Source organism: Ochotona curzoniae, unplaced genomic scaffold (genome assembly GCF_017591425.1).
Source record: "Ochotona curzoniae isolate NIBS_2020 unplaced genomic scaffold, NIBS_Ocur_1.0 scaffold_2587, whole genome shotgun sequence".
Classification (NCBI taxonomy): Eukaryota; Metazoa; Chordata; class Mammalia; order Lagomorpha; family Ochotonidae; genus Ochotona; species Ochotona curzoniae.
Window position 1 is genome coordinate 29,360,208 of NW_024467096.1, and position 21,782 is coordinate 29,381,989.

A 21,782-nucleotide genomic window follows, 5' to 3' on the forward strand; every position below is an offset into this window, starting at 1 on the left:
CTGGTCCTTGCAGTCACTTGACGAGCAAACCAGCACACAGAAGACATTTCACTCTGTATCTCCTTTTCTCTGTAAATCTGCCTTTCCAATACAAATAAGTCAAGGAAGGAAGGAAAGGAAAGGAAAGGAAAAGGAAAAAAAAAAAAGGAAACAATCAAGAACCTAGGTTCCCCAGCAGGAATTCTATGCAGAGATACTTCTCTCTCCACTGTTTCCTTGGTTTCTGTTTCTTCAGATCTCTCACTTGTACATGGTCAGCTCTGGTCTCACCTGCTGCCCAGAAGCTTAGGCATCCACCCTCCACAGGCACCAGGAGCTGTGTGCCACCATCACACCATGCCCTCTACAAGCAACAGGAGCTGTGTGCCACCATCACACCATGCCCTCTACAAGCACCAGGAGCTGTGTGCCATCACACCATGCCTCTACAAGCACAGGAGCTGTGTGCCACCATCACACCATGCCCTTCAGCAAAGGTGTGTGCCACCACAGCACACCATGCCCTCAAGCACAGCTGTGTGCCACCATCACACCATGCCCTCTACAAGCACCAGGAGCTGTGCGCCACCCATCCACAGCACGAGTGTGCCCATGCCCTCTACAAGCAACAGGAGCTGTGTGCCACCATCACACCATGCCCTCTACAAGCACCAGGAGCTGTGTGCCACCATCACACCATGCCCTCTACAAGCACCAGGAGCTGTGTGCCACCATCACACCATGCCCTCTACAAGCACCAGGAGCTGTGCGCCACCATCACACCATGCCCTCTACAAGCAACAGGAGCTGTGTGCCACCATCACACCATGCCCTCTACAAGCACCAAGAGCTGTGTACCCCATCACACCATGCCCTCTACAAGCAACAGGAGCTGTGTGCCACCATCACACCATGCCCTCTACAAGCACCAAGAGCTGTGTACCCCATCACACCATGCCCTCTACAAGCAACAGGAGCTGTGTGCCACCATCACACCATGCCCTCCACAAGCAACAGGAGCTGTGTACCCCATCACACCATGCCCTCTACAAGCACCAGGAGCTGTGTGCCACCATCACACCATGCCCTCTACAAACAACAGGAGCTGTGTGTCACCATCATACCATGCCCTATTCTTCTGTCTTGGACCAAGCTTTAGACCAGTTGCCCTATGGTTAAGTATCACACCAGAAATCTTAGGACTAGTCAGCTAACATTCTCCCAAACCTTAACTCAAGATTCTATTTGTATTGCCTCAGAACCAGTCCAAAAGTACACTGCTAAAATAATTTTGCAATGCTCTTAAAGTCAAGTCTTGCTAAGACTTGTCCACAGTAGGAAGGATCCTACACACTTCATACATTCCAAATAGGCTAAGAATAAAACTCTTATTTCTAGATGTGCACAGAAGGAATCCTCCAAGTTGTTAACACTTTTCAACAGCAGTGACTTAAAACGTATTTTTATCAACTTCTTACAAAATCCTGACATATATATACGAATAACTCAGACAGTCTTACTAAAATTTTGGCTGTGATATGAAATAACTTCATATAAGGAAAAGCACATACAATGGCAATCAATCACAAACCAACAAAACCTGTTTCTCTTCTTCTAAACACCATTAGGTAACGTCTGAGGAAAGCAAGTCTCAAGGAAGGCTCCAATGCTGGGGAAAGAAGGACCCAGGAGTTGAGACCAGCCCTCTCTGGTGGTCTCCAGTAAAATCAGAGTCTCAGGACTACACATCTCCTACTTAAAAACTAGGGGGAAAAGCAAGCAAACGAAATGTCTGTTGCACAGCTAGGGGGAAAAATGTTTTCACCAAGATCCAATTCAGCAGAATAAGAACACTGCATACATCTTTGAATAAAGATAGCAATTTATTCACTAGAAACTTCTTGTTATTCCAACATCCACTGGAAAGAACTATAGTCAGAAGCAGGTAGAGGGAAACTATATGACAAACGTCATTTGGAAGATACAAGGGAAGCAAAAGCAGATTCAAATGCAAACTGCTATTACATTTCTTGGTATAAGGAAGGATTTTGTATTTTTTAAAGTCAAATTCTACTCAGCCAACCTGTTTATTAACCTTGGTGACTCATTTTAGTCTCACCCATATTAATAAGTAGCTGGCTGTATAATACCACCACCATTAGCTTAGACTATTGCTAATAAACATGTAATCATAACAGAAGTTGTTAGGATTTCAAAGGGCAGAACTTGGTAAAGGTTAGAGTCTGATGTTTTTAAAAATGAAGTTTTTCATGGACTCTAAAGCACTAAAGGGCATGGGGTGACTTGTGTCTTAGCAAAATTTTCTAAATCTGAAAACAATGTTCAAATGAATGACTTAAAAGAAAATTATGCCAGATACTTGAAAAATATAAGTATACTGTTATTCTTTCCATTTTCATACCTGAAGCAATAAAGCATCTATATTTCTGAAGCAGACGGAGGTGCCTTTCTTCCCAAAGGTATTTACAATGCTTTCAATTTACTAAGTGGGTCAATTTACACATACACTAACAAAAAAATGGAGAAAATAGGACTAAGTACTAATTTCTTCACCTTACATAAAGTTATGGGAGATTACCTAAGTCAAGAATTCATATTATTAAGAATTGCAAATGTAGCCCACGGAACTAAAAATCATAGTTAAATTTTTAAAAAGTGAGAGACGCTGTGAGGAAACAGTTCACAGCGAGTGAATTTCTCATTGTCAGTGAAATCAACCAATAAATACTACCTAGGTTGACAAACCACAGGAACTCAACCTTTAAAGTTTAAATAAAGAAAAAAAAAAAAGCACACATAACTTCTGGAAGAACCTTTGATTACTGGGGAAACGGAATGGGACACTCTGCCCTTGCCTGCCATGAACATGCATTTTCTTTTAAGACTTATTTATTTGTTTGGAAGGCAGAGTGACAGAGGGAGAGGCAGAGAGAAAGATTGCATTCATTGGTTAACTCCCCAGATGGCATAGCTGGGTCAGCACAAGCCAGAAGCTTCAATCTCCCTCCAGGTCTCCCACATGGATGGCAGGGGCCCAAGAACCTGGAACATCAACAGCCGCTTTCCCAGGCACATGAGCAGGGAACTGGATGGGCAAAACTGAGTAGCAAAGACCAGATTACATGGTGTTGGCACTGAATGGCAGCTTAGCCCAAAATGCCAGCCCCTGCACGTACTGATTTATAAATCTAGTTAAACTGCCAACACTCAGACACCCTAATAAATAAATAAATAATAAAGAACACCTATTATATTTCATTCTCCACACTTAACTCAAGGACTGTCAACTTTCTGAGATGGAACAGACAGCAAAGTATCAAATTACAGGAAAGATAATAAAATGTGCAGGAGATGCGTTTATCTCACCTTTCAAAAGTTCAAAATCATGAAACTAATTAGGATAACTCTTGTGACAACTACAAACTTGGACACATCCAAACATTTCTTGGTACTGTTAAAATCAAAACCTCCTTGATTGAGTCCTCCCAGGTTGAAGTAAAAGCAGTTATAATCCTATTTCAAACTCTTCTAAAATACTCCTGAACCCAGGCGAGCTCCTAAACAAAGCCCCGCAGATCCGTGCCAGCCAGAATCCATCAGAAAATTACAGGCTTCTAGTTTCTTTGTAATCAGTTTGAAGGTTTGCTATCTCCACTGATCCTCTCAAGAATGAGAAGGCATGCATTGCGGTTCCAACCTTGTAGTGCTTGAGATTTTTTTCAGCAATTTACTTCTGCCCGGGCAAGCAGTGAGCCAGCCAAAGCACTTGGCTTTGCTGTTAACCCCTAAATCTCAAACATGTATGCTCATCAAAACATGTTGCCTTTTTAATGCCTCTACACATTATTTTTGGATGAGATTTCAAACCACTAGCGAATTCAGAGGGAGACATTTTGAACGACTGATGACAGAGTATGAATTTAACACAATGACCTTGGGGCTGGACTGCCTGCAGTAACCACAGAAGTTATTAACTTAGGTAAAAATATCAGATCACAGAATTTAAGGCCGGGCCTCCTCCTCTTCTTACTTGCAATGCTCACACTATTGGATGGTCCTTAAAACAGCACTGACAAAGAGGGTCACAAATTTTTTTAACTTGCACTGATGCAAATCATTGTAGGCGAGCCCTAAATACTCAAGGAACAATGCTGAAAAATCATTTACTTTACATCTAAACCTAACTCATGCCTAACCTGAATCCAGATACACTTTTGTGAACTTCTCTGGGCGGTGAGGAGCAACCTAACTCAAAGAACCAGAGATTTGGGGCCTGCTGGCCATCAGAGGGGCCAATTACCGGCGGCAGTCCCGTCTTCCAGTCCGTGGCAAACTTAGCCAACGAGGCATCATCAACGCTCAACCCCAAATTCACCCAGATCGAATGACCGAAGGCCCTTGCAAACCTCCCACCAGACTAGCCGCTCTCCTCCACCAGGTGCACCCCACCCCGAGCCCGAGGCTCCTCCCGGCGCCCCCCAGGCTGGGGTGCTGCACACCTGGGGTGCTCCCCTCCCGGCGCCCCCGGCTGGGGTGCTGCACACCTGGGGTGCTCCCCTCCCGGCGCCCCCGGCTGGGGTGCTGCACACCTGGGGTGCTGCACACCTGGGGTGCTCCCCTCCTGGCGCCCCCGGCTGGGGTGCTGCACACCTGGGGTGCTCCCCTCCCGCGCCCCAGGCTCCGCCCCCGGCTCGGGCACCCCCACGCCGCCGTCCTCGCAGCCTCCCGCGCAGCCCCAGCACCTCCGAGCCTCCCAGCCCGCCCTCTCCAGGCCGAGGCAGCCGGCCATGCCCTCGCCTCCCGCCCCGACCGCGCTCCGGGACACTCACCCGCGGTAGTAAGCCTTCACTCGGACCTGGTGAGAATGGTCGCCGCCGCCGCCGCCCGCGACCGTGTGGGACATGGTGCCGCTGTCTCTCTGGGTCGGCATCGCCTCCCTCCGCGGCCGAGCTGCGGGGACCCCGCCGGGCGCCGAGCGGGACCGCCGCCTACCTGCCCGCCTCGCCCGCGGCGCCGCCTCGCCGACCGGCCGGCCCGGCCCCGGAACCGCGCGGCTCCTCCCACCGCCCGCGGCCGCCACCGCCGCCCGGGCCCCGCGCGCCCGCCCGCCTCGGGCCCGCCCACCCGGCTCGCTCCCGACGCCCGCATTCCGGGCCGAACCACCGGCCGGGGGTGGCGATGGGGGGAGAGGAAGCGGGAGTCTCTGGCCCCCGAGTCCAGCAGCCCAGGACGGAGCGTTTCGGAGAGGCTTGTGACAACGGCATCGCGCCCGTGCTTCCGTCGACGCTGCTTGCTCCGGGAACAGCGGTGGAGCCCCAGAACGACGGCCGCTCACCCCAGGGTCCCACCTTGGTCGCGTCTGCGGGGAGCCGACTTGGCCTCCGGGATAGCTTGGCATGCGGATTTCTGGGATTTGGAGTCCCGGTGGGATTCTGGGACTTGCGGCTCCTGGCGTGTGGAATGCCTGGTGCAGAGCGCGGCTGCTGCGCGCTCCGTGCAAATGCTGTAGGTAGCCGGGCACGTGAGCACGCCGACGTGGAGGCATCCTCAGCGCCCCGACCCTGACCAAGCCCCGCTTCAGCTGCTTACATCTTAGTTATGCAGTGCCGCTTTTGACAACAACAATGTGGTCACCTGTTCGGCATCGCCTCTTTTATGAATCTAATAATACCTGAAATATTGAATGTAATAAAGGAAGAAGCTCAACTAAATGGCATGACAGAAGACAGATTTTTTTTCTTCCTTTACAGCTCCCGTTCCTGTACCTTTCTGTACTGTTATTTACATGGTTCAAGTATTGAATTAATACTTACCCAATCGGCCAATCCCTTCATCCATTAGCATTTACTCTGTTGACAGCAGCTAATCAAAGATTCAAAACAATCCACCCTTACAAACCAGTTCCTGACCTTTCTGGGCTTGGCTCTGTCATATTCTTACAGCATAAACCGAATCCCTAATTTAATCCTGCTGCCAACACATGCCAAAAGAGCTGGAATAATCGAAGAATTAAATAGCGTTACCAAGGATAATAAAGTAGGCTGGGAGCACTGACTCATCGGAGTTATACAAGACTTTTAGCTTGACAGAATGTCTTCCAACTGCCTCAAAGTTGGATCACGTGATCTTAATGAGCATTCTCATTTAAAAAAAATTTTTTTGACATTTTTTTTTTACCAAGTTGTTACGTTGAAAAGTGCCTTGATTTAGAGAATGAAGCTTTCTTTAATTTTTTTTTTTTTAAATTTGAAAGGCTAATTTGAGAGAGAGAGAGAAAGAGACAAAAGATTTTTTGGGGAGGGGAATGGGAGGGGTGGGGGGAATCCCCAGTGCCTATAAAACTGTATCGCATAATACAATGTGAACAACAATAAAAAAAAATTAAAAAAAAAAAAAAAAGATTTTCCGTCTGCTGAGTCCCTCCCAAAATGGCCATAAAGGCCAGAGCTGTTCCAGTTCCCATTCAGCCTGCTGCTTATGGCTCAGAAAAGCAACAGAGGACGGCCCAAAGCATTGTAATCCTGTGCCCATGTGGGAGACCCAGAAGAAGCTCCTGGCTCCTGGCTTCAGATTGGCTCAGCTCTCGCCATTGTGGGCAGTTGGCGAGTGAACCAGAAGATCTTTGTGTCTCTCCCTCCCTGTAACTCTGATCTGCCTTTCAAATAAAAATAATCTTTTTTTTTAAGTACATATAGGTTTATATCCTTTCAAGTCTTGATTCATTTTGTTTGTTTTTTCTTACGTAATTGCTTCATTTACAATATCTAAACTAAGATAAATAAGAGGATCTGACATCCTTCTTTTGTTCCCCATCTTGGACTCAGTTCTCGGTTTTTCACTGGTAAGTGTTATCATTACTCTAGGATTTTTTGTGGATGTCCTTCATCAGCTTGAAGATGTCACAATCTATTCCTAATGTGCTAATTTTTTATTTTGAAAAATTGTTCAGTTTTATCAAGTCTTCTGCACTTATTGAAATAATCATATTTTTCCTGACATGGTATGTTACTGTATTACTGATATCAATGTTACATGATTATAATTGATTTTATCATATAAACCAACTTTATGTGCTTCAGACAAATCACACTTGAAGATGTATAATTTTTTAAAGATTTATTTATTTTTATTGGAAAGTCAGATATATAGAGAGGAAGAGAGACAGAGAGGAAGATCTTCTGTCCTCTGATTCACTCCCCAAGCAGCCACAATGGCCAAAACTGAGCTGGTCTGAAGCCAGGAGTTCGGGGCCTCTTCCAGGTCTCCCAAACGGGTGCAGCATCCAAGGTTTTGGGGCGTCCTCGACTGCTTTCCCAGGCCACAAGCGGGGAGCTGGAAGGGAAGCGGGGCTTCCAGGATTAGAACTGGTGCCCATATGGGTTCCTGGTGCAGGCAAAATGAGGACTTTAGCCACTAGGCTACCGTGCTATTGCCATAATTCTTTTATATATTGCTGTAATCACCTTGCTGGTTTTTGTTGACAAATTCTGCATCTATTTGTAACATGTTTTGGTCATTGATCTATATTTTGTTTTGTTTTTTTTTGGTTATGTTGTTTTCAGTTTTCATTATCTGGGTGATATTGTCCTTGTCGAATGACCTAGAAAATGTTCAAAGCCTCATTTTACTTTTGTAAGGAGACTTTAAGCTCCTTATTAGATTGCCTTGTTTGTAGCAAGTTACGTAGCAATAGACATAGGTCCTGTGTAATAATTTCCTGACATCACATTAATAGTTTTCTTATATCTTCAGAAGTAGAAACCATAACCAAAAATGACCCAAGCTTTTCCTTGGAGTCCTGAAAGTTGAGTTATTAACAAAAGTTAATTAACAAAAGTTTGTGAAAGGGGCTGGTATGGTGGCTCAATAGGCTAATCCTCCACCTGGAAGGGCTGGAATCCCACATGGGCGCCAGGTGGCGTCCTGAATGCTCCATCCAGCTCCCTGATTATGGCTTAGTAAAGAAGCAGAGGATGGCATAAGGCGTTGACCGCTGCAACCAGGTGGGAGACTAAAAGAGGCTCCTGATTCCTGGCTCCTGGCAGCTCAGCAGCTCATCTCTGACCATTGTGGCTATGTGGGGAGTGATGAAAGCGGTGGATGAAAGCGCCTTCTCTCTCTGTCTCTTCTCTATGTAAATCTGCTTTTCAATTAAAAATAAATTATTTTAAAAACTGTGAAGAGTTGAATTAAGAGATTTAATTATTGTGATGTAAAGTACTTGGATATCTATGCCTGCTATCTATATGGGAAACCTGGAAGAAACTGAAATACACAAAAACGTTAATGAGGGCCTGGCGTGATAACCTAGTGGCTAAAGTCCTCAACTTGAACACACCAGGATCCCGTATGGGCTTTGGTTCGTGTCCTGGAGGCCCCATTTCCCATCCATCTCCCTACTTGTGGCCTGGGAAAGCAGTCGAGGACGGCTCAAGGCTTTGGGAACCTGCACCCGCGTGGGAGGCCCGGAAGAGGCTCCTCACTCCTGGCTTCAGATTGGCTCAGCTCCAGCCATTGTGGCCACTTGGGGAGTCAATCATCAGATGGAAGATCTTCCTCTCTGTATATCTGACTTTCCAATAAATAAATAAATAAATAAATCTTTAAAATTTTCAGTCTGCTAAGTTATTTTAAAAGATCATAAAATGCTGGGCCCGGCGCGGTGGCGCAAGTGGTTAAAGGTCCTCGCCTTGCCCCCCCCCCCCGGGATCCCATATGGGCGCCGGTTCTAATCCCTGGCAGCCCCGCTTCCCTTCCAGCTCCCTGCCTGTGGCCTGGGAAAGCAGTAGAGGACGGCCCAAAGCTTTGGGAACCTGCACCCACGTGAGAGACCCGGAAGAGGCTCCTGGCTTCGGATCGGCATAGTATCGGCCCGTTGCGCTCACTTGGGGAGTGAATCATCGGACGGAAGATCTTCCTCTCTGTCTCTCCTCTCTGTATATCCGCCTTTCCAATGAAAAAATAATAAAAATAAATCTTTAAAAAAAATAAAAAATAAAAAAAGATCATAAAATGCCTATTATGAGATTATGCAGATTTGAAAATATTTCACATTAACAAAAGCTTCTCTTTTCAATTCAATTTCCATAAACTTTCTGAAGTACCATGTCCTCATGACTTCCTGTCTCCTTTCTTTCTTTGATCTCTCATCTTCAGCATTCCACTGATGTTGGAGTGACTGCCTATCAACTCATTCCCTTCACTCAAGGACATAGTTATTCACATCATATTCCCCAGTCCAATTCTCACTCTACAAATAACCACAAAGGTCAGTTGGAAACTTCATCTGTTTTGTTTGTGAAATATAGCTACTTCGCTTTGAATTTAAAACAATATAGGAGTTGACATTGCGTTTAGTGTATAAGGCCACCTCCTTTATTGGCAACATGCCATGTGGATGCTATTCCATGTTTGAGCTGTTCCGCTTCTTTTTACTTAAGGTTTATTTATTTTTATTGCAAAGTTGCAAAGTCAGATATACAGAGAGGAAGATCTTCCGTCCAATGATTCACTACCCAAGTGACCGCAACCGCCAATGCTGCACCGATCCAAACCCAGGGAGCCAGAAACTTCCTCCAGGTCTTCCATGCAGGTGCAGGGTCCCAAGGCTTTGGGCTGTCCTCAACTGCTTTCCCATGCCACAAGCAGGGAGCTGGGTGGGAAGCAGGGCTGCCGGGATTAGAACTAGCGCTCTTATGGGATCCCGGTGCATTCAAGATGAGGATTTTTATTTTTTTTTTTATTGTTGTTAACATTGTATTATGTGATACAGTTTTATAGGCACTGGGGATTCCCCCCACCTCTCCCATACCCCTCCCCCCATGGTGGATTCCTCCACCTTGTTGCATAACCATAGTTCAAGTTCAGTTGAGATTCATTGCTTGCAAACACATACCTAGCATAAAGTCCAGCGTCTTATTGTCCAGATAAGTTCAGTGGCTTCTTGGGGAGACCTTCTCTGGTCTGAAGATAGGGCTAACAGAGTAAAGATCCGGTCAGTTAAAAGCCCCAACAAAACCTCAGTATCAATATACAACATTATGGAATTAATTGACATAGTATTGGGTAAACAATATGTTAAAAATAATGCAAGTTCCATTCTTCGAAACATCTGGGTTGAGACAGTATCAATGACAGGTTCAAAAAATAACCAACAACCAAACAAAAATTACAAGTTAAATCAAGGCAAACATGTGGTATCTAACCTTTTGGGATTCGCTCATTTCCCTTAGCATTATAGTTTCCAGTTGGGCCCATTTAGCCACAAAGAACTGCATTTTGTTTTTTTTTAATAGCTGAGTAGTATTCCATGGAGTAGATGAACCAAAGCTTTCTTATCCAATCTTCTGCTGATGGGCATTTCGGTTGCTTCCATGTTTTTGCAATTACTGATTGTGCTGCTATGAACATAGGGATGCATGTTGGTTTGTTGTAAAACAGGTGTTTTGGATATATTCCTAGGAGTGCTATTGCTGGGTCATATGGTATGCAGATTTTGAGTTGTTTGAGTGTTCTCCAGACTGATTTCCATAGAGGCTGTACCAATTTGCAGCTCCACCAGCAGTGGAGTAGGGTTCCCTTTTCCCCGCAACCTCGCCAGCAAGCATCGTTGGTATTCTTGTTTATGTGGGCCAATCTTACTGGTGTTAGGTGGTATCTAAGATGAGGATTTTTAGTTGCAAGGCCACCGCACTGGGCCTGAGCTGTTCCACTCCTAATCCTGTTCTTTGCTAATGGCCTAAGAAAGCAGTAGGAGATGACCCAAATATTTGAGCTCCTGCACCCACGTAGGTGACTCAGACAAAGTTCCTGGCTCCAGATTTCAGCCTGGCTCAGCCCTGGCTATGTGGCCATTCAGAAATCAGTGGGTGGGCCCGGCGCAGGGGCCTAGCAGCTAAAATCCTCGCCTTGAATGTGCAGAGATCTCAATTGAGTGCTGGTTCTAATCCCGACAGCCCCATTTCCCATCCAGCTCCCTGTTTGTCGTCTGAGAAAGCAATCAAGGATGATCCAAAGCCTTGGGACCTGAACCCATGCGGGGAGATCTGGTTGAAGCTCTGGGCACCTGGCTTCAGATCTGCTCAGCTCTGGCCATTACGGTCATTCAGGAGGTGAATCATCAGACAGAAGATCTTCCTCTCTGTCTTTCCTCTTCTCTGTAAATCTGACTTTGCAATAAAACATAAATAAGTTAAAATATATATATATATATATCAGTGGATGAAGGACCTCTCTGTCTCTGCCTCTCTCTGTAACTCTGACTTTCAAATAAATAAATATTTTTTAAAATATATGTATAACTGGGGTTAGTGTTGTGGTGTAATCAGTCAAGCCACCACATGCGAGTCCAGCATCCCAAATGAGCACTAGTTCAAGTCCACTACTGATCTTCTTCCTACTAATGTACCTGGGAAAGCAGTGAAGATAGACTCAGAGCTTGCACCTGCTGTTCCCATGTGGGAGACCTGGATGGAGGAACCTGGCTCCTAGTTTCTGCTTGCTGCCGCTTTAGATGTTATGGCCACTTAGGGAGTGAAACAGAAGATAAACAATGTCTTTTTGTCTCTGTACGTGTCTCCTCTCTCTCTCTCTCTCTCTGTAACTCTGCCTTTCAAATAACAATACATATATAAATATCTTTAGAAAACAAAATAACATTGAATGAATGTCATGTTCCTGGACAATCACAGGAAAGGGTGTTCATCTGTGCTGCCAGTGACACACATCTCTGTGTTGGTGCAAGTGTAGTGCCTTCTGCCTATTCTGGAATACAGTCCTTGACTCAGTCCCTACCATCCTTGCCCAATTGGCACACCCTTCTCCAGGAACAATTTGCAAACTCGCCTCTGCTCCCCAGGCAGTTAATGTCCCTTCCGCTCACTCCTCCTTTGTGCTCCTGTCCCCTGCTCTGTGGTCAAGTTAGTTAGAGTGTATATAGTACAGCGTCACAGGGCTTTATTGTTAATATATGCATAAGAGGAAAACGGATGCCTCACCTCCCTGTTCCCTATACCCAGCACATGGTAGTTACTCAATACAACCTGTTTGGTATGGTGCTGTGCCATAGTGAGGTAGTCACTGCCTGCAGTAACAACATCCCATGTAGACATCACTGTGATTCCCGCTGATTCATTCCCCAAGTAGCCGCAATCTCTGGAGCTGAGCCAATCCGAAGCCAGGAGCCAGGAGCCTCTTCTGGGTCTCCCACATGGTGGCAGGGTCCCAAGACTTTGGGCCATCCTTGACTGCTTTCCCAGGCTATAAGCAGGGAGCTGGATGGGAAGCGGGGCCACCGAGACACAAAGTGGTGCCTGTATGGTGTCCTAGCACATGCAAGGTGAGGACTTACACCACTAGGCTATTGCACCGGGCCCATGAAAATATTATTAATACAATTCTTTTAATAATCCACAAATGGAGAGTTGTATTAACTGGAGGAGTCAATGGTAGAGAAAGAAAATACAGACTACGTAATGAAAGCAATTGAATATTCATAGAGTTCTAAGAAATCTCAACATCATAGCATGCAGGGCTAGCTGCCACCATGCACTTGTCCCCGGTTCTTCCTTAGGAGAAAGTTACAAATCCAGATGTGGTATCAGGACATGTGTTACTGAAGAAATGCAGCACAGTGCTTGCTATGCACCAGAGAATGCTAAAGAATTGCGACAGCACTTAAGTGCTACTTCATCTTTGAGAACCAGAGGGATCCACTTGTGTTCAGCTTCACTGAAAGGTGCAAAATTGGCCAATACAATGACATGTTGAAAGAGGCACCGTGAAACACAGACATTTCATTTGGGAAGCATTCTTATTTAAAGGATATGTGTATTCCAAGTATGCTGCTACTAACAGTTATCTGCCACGTAAACTACCCTCCAATCCGAAAAGCTACAGTACTTGCAGTTGAGGATGGTGTACTCATGTGAAAATACAATCAAGCCACCCTCTGCAGCTTTAAACCAGCTCCAGGACTGGTCTCCACGGACAACGAGTTCTCTTACACAATCTCATAAGTAACTCTTGGCTCCTACGAAGTTCCTAACTTCCTCCTCTCCCACAAAAGACTACGGATTTGCCCTGCATGTTTCCTGTTGGGCTCCAGTCTTAGCTGATCCTGAGTTAAACTAAACCATATCCTATTTTGGGCCACAGATACATGAGAAGGGAAAGCTCCTAGCCTATCCAGGGATGGCTTTAGTTACATAATCACACATACCATGTCAGTGGGCAGCATCCTTCGTAGCAAAAAGTGGCTGGTGAGTTCCTCCACACACAGTGCTTATCACCCTTTGACTTCAACAGGAGGTATTTCCCTAAATTGGTTCGACCTCCTATTCTGGCTAATAATAAGCACAAGTTAGGAAGCAACCTGTCATGAAGTCAACCCCCAAAACATTAAGCGTTTTAAAGCAAAAGGCTTCTGTCTTATTCACGTGATGTCTCAAAAGCAGGAATCACCTTTTAGTTTGTTTTGTTTTGTTTTCACTCAGAAAAATGCAGGCATTGCCCAAATGATGATGGTTTGTGGCCACTTAAATGCTAAATCAATCTCAGCATGATCAGAAGGAAGACCAAACAAGTATAGCAAGTCTTTATTTTCTGCTTCCTTTGTTACTGTGAAGCTCTGACCTGGAAAGTTTATTCAGCTTGCTGAGCTGGAGTCATTTCCTCCAGTCAAACCCGACTTAAGGACATGACACTCCCTTCACTCAGGTTGAAATCTTTCAATTAGATTCGTGAGATTTAGAATTTACTAGCTGGAAGTTACTCTCTATCTTTTGGGGTCTTCTCAAATTTTAGTAAGCATGTAAATCAGGTGGAACTTTTGTAAAAATACATTCTGATTTAGGAGTCTGGAACTGGATCCCAGAGTTTGCATTTCAAACCAGTTTCACAGATTGCTGTGCTTCTGCTGTGGCAGGCCCACCAATGACAGTTTTTAGAAGCGGATATCTGGCTAACTCTCGCGTTGCAAAAATGAGGTCCAGAGAAATGAATGGACTTATTGATTTTATAGTTGTTTCAAGTTTTTATTCTATTTATTTATCTTAAATTTTACCTACTTTTATTATAAAGGCAGATTAGAGAGAAGAGACAGAGAGGAAGAAATTCAATCTGCTAGTTTACTTCCAAATTGGCTGTAATGAACAGAGCTTAGCCAATTCAAAGTCAGAAAATTCTTCTGGGTCTCTCGCACACTGGTGCATGGTTCTAAGGCTCTGGGCCAGCCTTTACTGTTTTCCCAGGCCACAAGTATAGAGCTGAATGGGAAGTAGAGCATCCAAGACACAGACTGGAACCCATAGGGGATCCTGGTGCATGCAAGTCAAGGATTTTAGCCAGTACCAGATTGCACAAGGCCAAAGATTTATATATTTTTGCTGGCAAGCAGATTTAGAGAGAGAAGTAGAGATAGAAAGATCTTGCATCTGCTGGTCCAATCCCTAAGTGGCCCTACAATGGCCAGAATATCCCTGCCACGTCCAGCTCCCTTCCTGCGGCCTGGGAAACAGCTGATGACTACCCCAAGCTTTGGGACCCTGCATCCGTGTGGGAGACTCAGAAGAGACTCCTGGCTCCATGCTTCAGAGTGACTCAGCTCTGGCCATTGTGGCCAATTGGGAAGTGAATCAATGGGTGGGAGATCTTCCTCTGTCTCTCCTCCCCTCTGTATATCTGACCTTCCAATAAAAATAAAATAAGTCTTAAAAAAAAAAAAGGCCAGAATAAAACTTAAGGTTAATAGCTATTTTATAAGTGAACTATTTTTATGTAAAAAGAACATCAAGAAATGGCTTACATGTTTTCATATCCTAAACTGTAAAATGAGTCGGGGCAGTTTACTTAGGATGTGTACACATAAAGCTATGGAAAATCAAATAACAGTTAAGGTTATATAACCACCCCAAGCAATAGAGCCAAAGAAAGGAAATTGTTCACTTTCTGGAAGAGCAAGTAAGACCTTTATAAATTCGGAGAAAGGGGTAATTATGCACAAGTTAGGGTGGATTTTTTTTTATCGCTGATAGGTCTTATCTCAGAGATAAGTTTGGTATGAAACTGAAGCAGTTGTCTTTCATCTAGAAAGAAATTTTATCGGGACTAACTGAAAAATTCTTTATCAAAGACTAACTGAAAATAGTTTTGTTAATTTATAATCAACTGTAATTTCAAAGAGAGCTTGAGCCTTCTGGCAATTTTACATGGGCCAGGCCGAGGGTGGTTGGCCTTTCTGGGCTGATATTCCTCCCTGGAAAATGAGAAGGTAGATGGAAACACCTATCTCTGCTGCCCTGGAAACTTCTGGATTGCTAGTTTCATGTATAACGCTTCTCCAGCATCCAACCTTTGGACATTAGAACTGTGCAACCAGGTTTTCAGTCATTGAATACATCTGTGCTGGGCGGGGATGGGGGGCGGGCTATGTTAAAATCCAGACTAAGGCTAGATGTGGAGGCTAGTGTTGTGGTCTTAGACAGGAAGCTCAGGGTCACAAGCTTGGAAGCCATGCCTCCCCGGCCCATATAATCCTTTCTGCCTACCTGTGATGCTCACGTATCACCTGGAGCCTGAAAAGGGATGGTATTGCATTGTTGCATAACCACTCCCTTCTCAAGCCCTCATAAAGGTCCATGATAGGAAGGGGCTCTCTAGGTCTCTCTTCAGACTCTCTTGCACCCTGACTCTTGGCCTCACCAGCACCTGCTTCTCTCTGGCTTCTCTCGTACAGACTTCGAGGTGGCCCCTGCACATGGCCCCTCTATGTCTATATTCCACATCCTCGGTTCACTGCTTGGTGAAGTCAGTAAAGATGCTAGTACTAAAATGCTTTGCATTGCTAATTTGTTACTTTCAGGAGTTCCAGGAGAGGTGAGGCCTTGCAGTGATAGGAAAGGCAAATGTTTGCAGCCTTGGAAGCTAGGGATTCAGGTTGTTAACTGCATGTCTCCTTGGATAATTATTGTTGGGGAAGCTGGAACAAAGGTCTTCAATCTGAAAGACATTACGGTAATGACCATTTGTTTCTTGTGGTTTCTATTTAGGTCGGATCGCCAAGTGGATTCCCCATTTGCTAATTTCTATGGGTCCTGCCATTGCCAAACATGGTTAATAAAGGCTCCTTAGTATATACTACACTTGTCTGGTGTGATTTCTCTCACTCCCCGCAACACTAGCAAGTGAAAACCAAACCCTTGTCGCGCCCACGTGTCTTACCGCCCAGCAATAAGACGCAGACGCGAGTGAAGCCTCCTGCGGTAAAATTTATTGTGCACACCAACATGAAGCGGAAAAAGGGGGGGAATCCCAGCAGGCTTCTGCTCTTATGTGCTGTCTGGCCCCGCCTCTGCCAATGATAGGTCGGCGACATGATTACGCAGGGTTCTGGGCGACTGGATTCGTCAGTCCCAGTGTTTACGTGCCTGCCGCGCCGCAGCTCACTGCGCATGCGCTAGGCACGTGCGCAGTACTGTGAAAGCTACGTGACTTTCCACCAGGCACCAAGATCTAGCCTCTCTGGCCGGCGCCATTTTGGGTACGGCATGTAGCCAGTACATACAGATATGGCTGGCAACATCTCCCTCCTTCTTATACAATAGAAAAATAAGCTGGTATGGGCCTGTCTTAGGTTGTAGACTCAAGGCGCACGATCCGTCATAGGGAGGCTGCGTGGCTTGACGTAGTCCCTGTCTTAGACCGATAATTGTCTGGGTCTATCTTACCCGTCATGGGCTACAACTGCGGTGGTTGTAAAGAGCAATGTCTCGACAAGTTAGTTATAAGATTGACTACCCTCTCGCGTGCAATGGAAAAATCCTGCGAGGTGCAAGGGCTAGTCAGGTGCATTATGCATCATGCTCGAACTCAGTGCAATGCCATAATGACCTGAGGTGCAGGAGCCATGATGTCCATGCTCTTAACTAAGCCTGTTGAAGCATGCTCAACCATACCATGGGGGAGTCACCATACTGCATGGCTAGTAGGGCTTGATGTATTGTCACACAATCTCGCTGAGCGCGGTGTCTCAGACGACACAGGCAAAAAAGGCATAAGGCACAGCCTGCACATAAGAGCAGAATCAGCACAACCACTCCCACCCATTCCTTAATATGGGAAGTGATGTTCCAAATCCAAGTGGCTAGGGTTTCAGCAACAACAGGATCCACCCGTGTAGAATTAATCTGGACAATGGCAATTCTCAACTCCGACTGTAAAATATCAAATTCTCTCGTCCAATTTCCTAAAAGATAGGAAGAAAGCTGGCAAGAAAGATTAGCAGCCATTGAAACATTTTGAAAAGGAATATAAGTAACACATAAACCTTGACACTAAAATTCTCAGGAGACGCTTGAAAACAAAGCGTGTCCTGTAGGGAGAATAAAAAATTACTCATATTCTCCTTAATATCATCATAAGGGAGAAAAGGCAAATCCAAAGAAGAAAAAATCAAGGAAACACTCGGGCTGAGTGGGCGACCAGTAAGGGTCATGGAAAAACACTCAAAACTCCTCATCGTGGCTCAGCAATCACGATCCTCACAAGCGCCATACAGACCATTAGTTGCACCATCAGCCGTGTTTGCACTGGGCGGGGCACCATTGTCCTGTGGGATTGTAGGAGGAGTTTCTGATTGCGGGTCTGCATGAATCTTCCCCAAGTCAGATCCTCGTGCAAGCGCTCCAGCAGTTGCAGAAACGTCAGAAGGCGGTGATGGACAGGAACGAGTCAATCGAGCTGGAACCCAAACCGGAACTGGGGCGTCCTGTGGAAACACACAAATGGCTCCTCGAGCCTGCCTAATAACTGGGTCTGGGCCCTTCCATTTGGACTCCAGAACATCCTTCCACTTGACCCAAGATTGCTCTTGCGCCGTGTTGAGGGAATGACGATCTGCAGCACTGAGGCCTTTCTCATCCAGCTGTAAAAAATTGATGGTGAAGAGAGCCAGGGCTAGAGTGGCCCGAGGGCTCTGACTGGCGAGGCCAAGTGATTCCCAGGTGGTTTTTTGTTTTTGCAACAATTCCTTAATAGAGCAATGAGCACGTTCTATTATTCCCTGACCTTGTGGATTATAAGGGATGCCAGTCACTAATTTGACACTCATTTTCTGCATTACACGTGCCACAAAATCAGCAAAGGGCTCATCTGGCTCCTGCTTAACCTGTGTAATGCCCAGTTTCTCTTGCCCTTTAAGTGAAAGGGCCTTCCATGCCTTTATAGCTGCAGTAGAGATCTGGGTATACACTGGCCATGGATATCTATTTTGATCATCAGAGTATTGGCCTTGTCCGGAAAGCATATTATAAGTCCAGGTCAAAGCATCACCGCCGCGCTGTTGGTTTGCCCGGGTGGTCTCAGCCAAAAGCTCTTGCCATAGGCTCTTCCAATTTAGATATGATCCGATATTAGGGAGAACAGCCTTCACCACAAATTGCCAATCAGAGGGAGTCATATTCATTCCCCCCATACGTTCTAACAGGGACAAAGTGTAATTGGCATGAAGACCATATTGCTTTACAGACATGGCCAATTCTCGCACTAATGCTGCATCTACCTGTCTGTAAACTCTTTCCCATTCTTCTTCTAAGACGGGGAACATATCTTGAAGTTCCCGGCGCGCGGCTGCATCGATGAAGGAAGAGCCGGCGCCATAACTCATGGGCGGGGCTGATGGCGTCACAGGAGGAGGAGCCATTGATGAAATGGCTCCAGAGTCCTGAGGCCATGGGCCACGCGTGGCCGGCGCAGTAGCACCGCCATTATCTTTCTTCTCCTTTTCTAATCCTTGTCTATTTCCTGCAGGTTTACGTTCTAAGCGCCTATCCCACTTATAGCCTTCCTCAGCGTCGGAAGTCTCCGAACTTGATGAGGAAGATACTGCTTTAAGTTTCACCTTTATTTTTTGCTTCAAACCGGTTCTCCTCTCCCGCTCTGTTTCTGAGAGACTATCCTGGGCAGACTGAAGGGCTTCGTCACTCTCTCTGACCGCTCCCTTATGGGGGGCATAAACCATCTGCAAAAATTTCACCAGAGAGACTTGTGCGCCCATGTCTATAACCAGAAGCTGTGGCTCATATACCTCCGATTTATGCTCCTAGTCACCCGAAAGTTCTCCCTCTCAGAGCTCCTTACCTGTCTTATGGCCGCAGTTCTGACTCCGTCCCGTTTTGAACGGGAGGCCCCCTCCAAGTCCCGGGTTCCCGGCACCAGTTGTCGCGCCCACGTGTCTTACCGCCCAGCAATAAGACGCAGACGCGAGTGAAGCCTCCTGCGGTAAAATTTATTGTGCACACCAACATGAAGCGGAAAAGGGGGGGAATCCCAGCAGGCTTCTGCTCTTATGTGCTGTCTGGCCCCGCCTCTGCCAATGATAGGTCGGCGACATGATTACGCAGGGTTCTGGGCGACTGGATTCGTCAGTCCCAGTGTTTACGTGCCTGCCGCGCCGCAGCTCACTGCGCATGCGCTAGGCACGTGCGCAGTACTGTGAAAGCTACGTGACTTTCCACCAGGCACCAAGATCTAGCCTCTCTGGCCGGCGCCATTTTGGGTACGGCATGTAGCCAGTACATACAGATATGGCTGGCAACAAACCCTCAAGGAGCTCACAGGACAGACGTGTGTCAATGCTTATTTTATTTTTTTGAAAAGATTTATTTATGGGCCCAGCACAGCAGCGTAGCAGCTGGGTGTCCTTGCCTTGCAAGCAACAGGATCCCATATAGGTGTCGATTCTAATCCTAGGAGCCCCACTTCCCACTCAGCTCCCTGCTTGTGGCCTGGGAAAGCAGTCGGACAGCCCAAAGCCTTGGGACCCTGCACCCGCGTGGGAGACCCTGAGGAGGCTCTTGGCTTCAGATCGGCTCAGCTCCGGCCATTGTGGCAGCCGGGGGAGTGAATCAACCGATGAAGATCTTCATGTCTGTCTCTCCTCCTCTCTGTTAACAAACAAACAAACAAACAAACAAAGATAGATATACAGAGAGGAAGATCTTCCACTTGCTAATTCGCTCCCCAAGCGGCCAAAATGGCCAGAGCTGCACCCATCTGAAACCAGGAGCCAGGTGTTGGCAACGCCTGCATTGCCAGGTACCCTGAGTCGAGCGGAGGGACTAGGGTTATGAGACAACAAGACAACCAACACATACAACACACAGAGGCTCATTCTTGTGAAGTGAGGTCTTTATTCAAAGTCGAACTCTCTTATATAGTCTGCTTGGCCCCTCCCAGGATCTTCCCAATGGTTAAGCAACACCTAGGCTCCCCTAAGGACGTGCAAAAATGGGAAGCAGGAAGGAGGGAAATTGCAGTCAAGCCACGGGCTAAATGTATCAGGCCATGATTGCCCTTCCTGTTACACCTTTGAGAAACACCTGAGCTGTGGAGTTAACCCTTGGGAGACCGGGGCCTACAGCCAGGAACTTTTTCCATGCAGCTGCAGGGACCCAAAGTTTTGTGCCGTCCTCGACTGCTTTCTGAGGCCTCAAGCATGGAGCTGGATGGGAAGCCGGACTGCCAGGATTAGAACCAGCACCTATATGGCATGCTGGTGCTTGCAAGGCAAGGACCTTAGCTGCTAGGCTACGACGTCAGGCCCATAAATAAGTAATAAATAAATAATTATTAAATATTTATTAAATAAATAATATTTATTTATTGTTTTTGAAACTTTTTTATTGTCAACAGAATCTGCATTATTGCCTTTGTTATTTTTTTATGCCTTTTCCAGCTTCTTTTTCTAAAATAGATTCTTTTTTTTTTTAAGATTTATCTTATTTTTATTGGAAAGGCGGATATACAGAGAGGAAGGAGAGACAGAGAGGAAGATCTTCCGTCTACGGCCATACCACCCTGAACGCGTCTGACCTCGGAAGATCTTCCATCCGATGATTCACTCCCCAAGTGAGCGCAACAGCCAGTGCTGCGCTGATCCGAAGTCAGGAACCCCTTCTGGGTCTCCCACGCTGGTGCAGGGTCCCAAAGCTTTGGGCCGTCCTCGACTGCGTTCCCAGGCCACAAGCAAGAAGCTGGATGGGAAGTGGAGCAGCCAGGATTAGAACCGGCACCCATATGGGATCCCGGGCGTGCAAGGAGAGGACCTTAACCACTATGCCATCGTGCTGGACCCCTTTTTTCAGCTTTTTATTATTACTATTATCATTTTATGATACAAGTCCATATACCCTGGGATTTCCCTTTCCCTTTCCCCAAGTTCCCTCCTCCTATTGACTGAGTACCTTTATGTTATTACTATATTATAGTTAATAAATTGTCATATGTCCACCATTGCAGGCATGGACAATGACAAAGAATCCAGCAGCCTATTGTCAAGATATGGCAAGCAGTTTCATTGTAAGTCCATCTGTCTGGAAGCAGAAATATATACGACACTGCATCCTCACATCTGGATGTTAGTCTCCATTTCACAGCTACTGTACATCCCCTTAAATGAAAAGCCACAATACAAAAATCAACAATAAGAAGAAAATTTGAAATTAAAAACACCATGAAGTTAAAATAACATGCTACTGAATGAATAATGTGTCACTGAAGAAATGAAAAAGAATATTAAGTACCTTCTTGAAGAAAATGGTGCTACAGTATGATCTATGAATCAGAAAAGATTTTAATGAGGAAGAAAATGTTTTGAAGAGATACAACTAAATTTAAACAAAATCAAAATCCATGAGATATAGTTTCCACTGCTCTTTGTTGGTGTAGGCAACAAATAGATGGGTTTTGTTTTTTTAATTCGGTCTACTAATCTGACTTCGGATCAG

General features: G+C 45.8%; 1 protein-coding gene across 1 annotated transcript in view; it reads right to left on the reverse strand.

Moving 5' to 3' along the window:
• The window catches only part of PRKCI (protein kinase C iota), a 93,726-nt gene extending 88,742 nt beyond the window's left edge, over positions 1-4,984 (reverse strand). The window contains exon 1 of the mRNA XM_041002664.1: positions 4,830-4,984. Coding sequence (XP_040858598.1) covers positions 4,830-4,930 — 101 coding nt within the window. The 5' untranslated portion in view covers positions 4,931-4,984. The remainder of the gene's footprint in view (positions 1-4,829) is intronic.
• Positions 4,985-21,782: the final 16,798 nt, after the last annotated feature.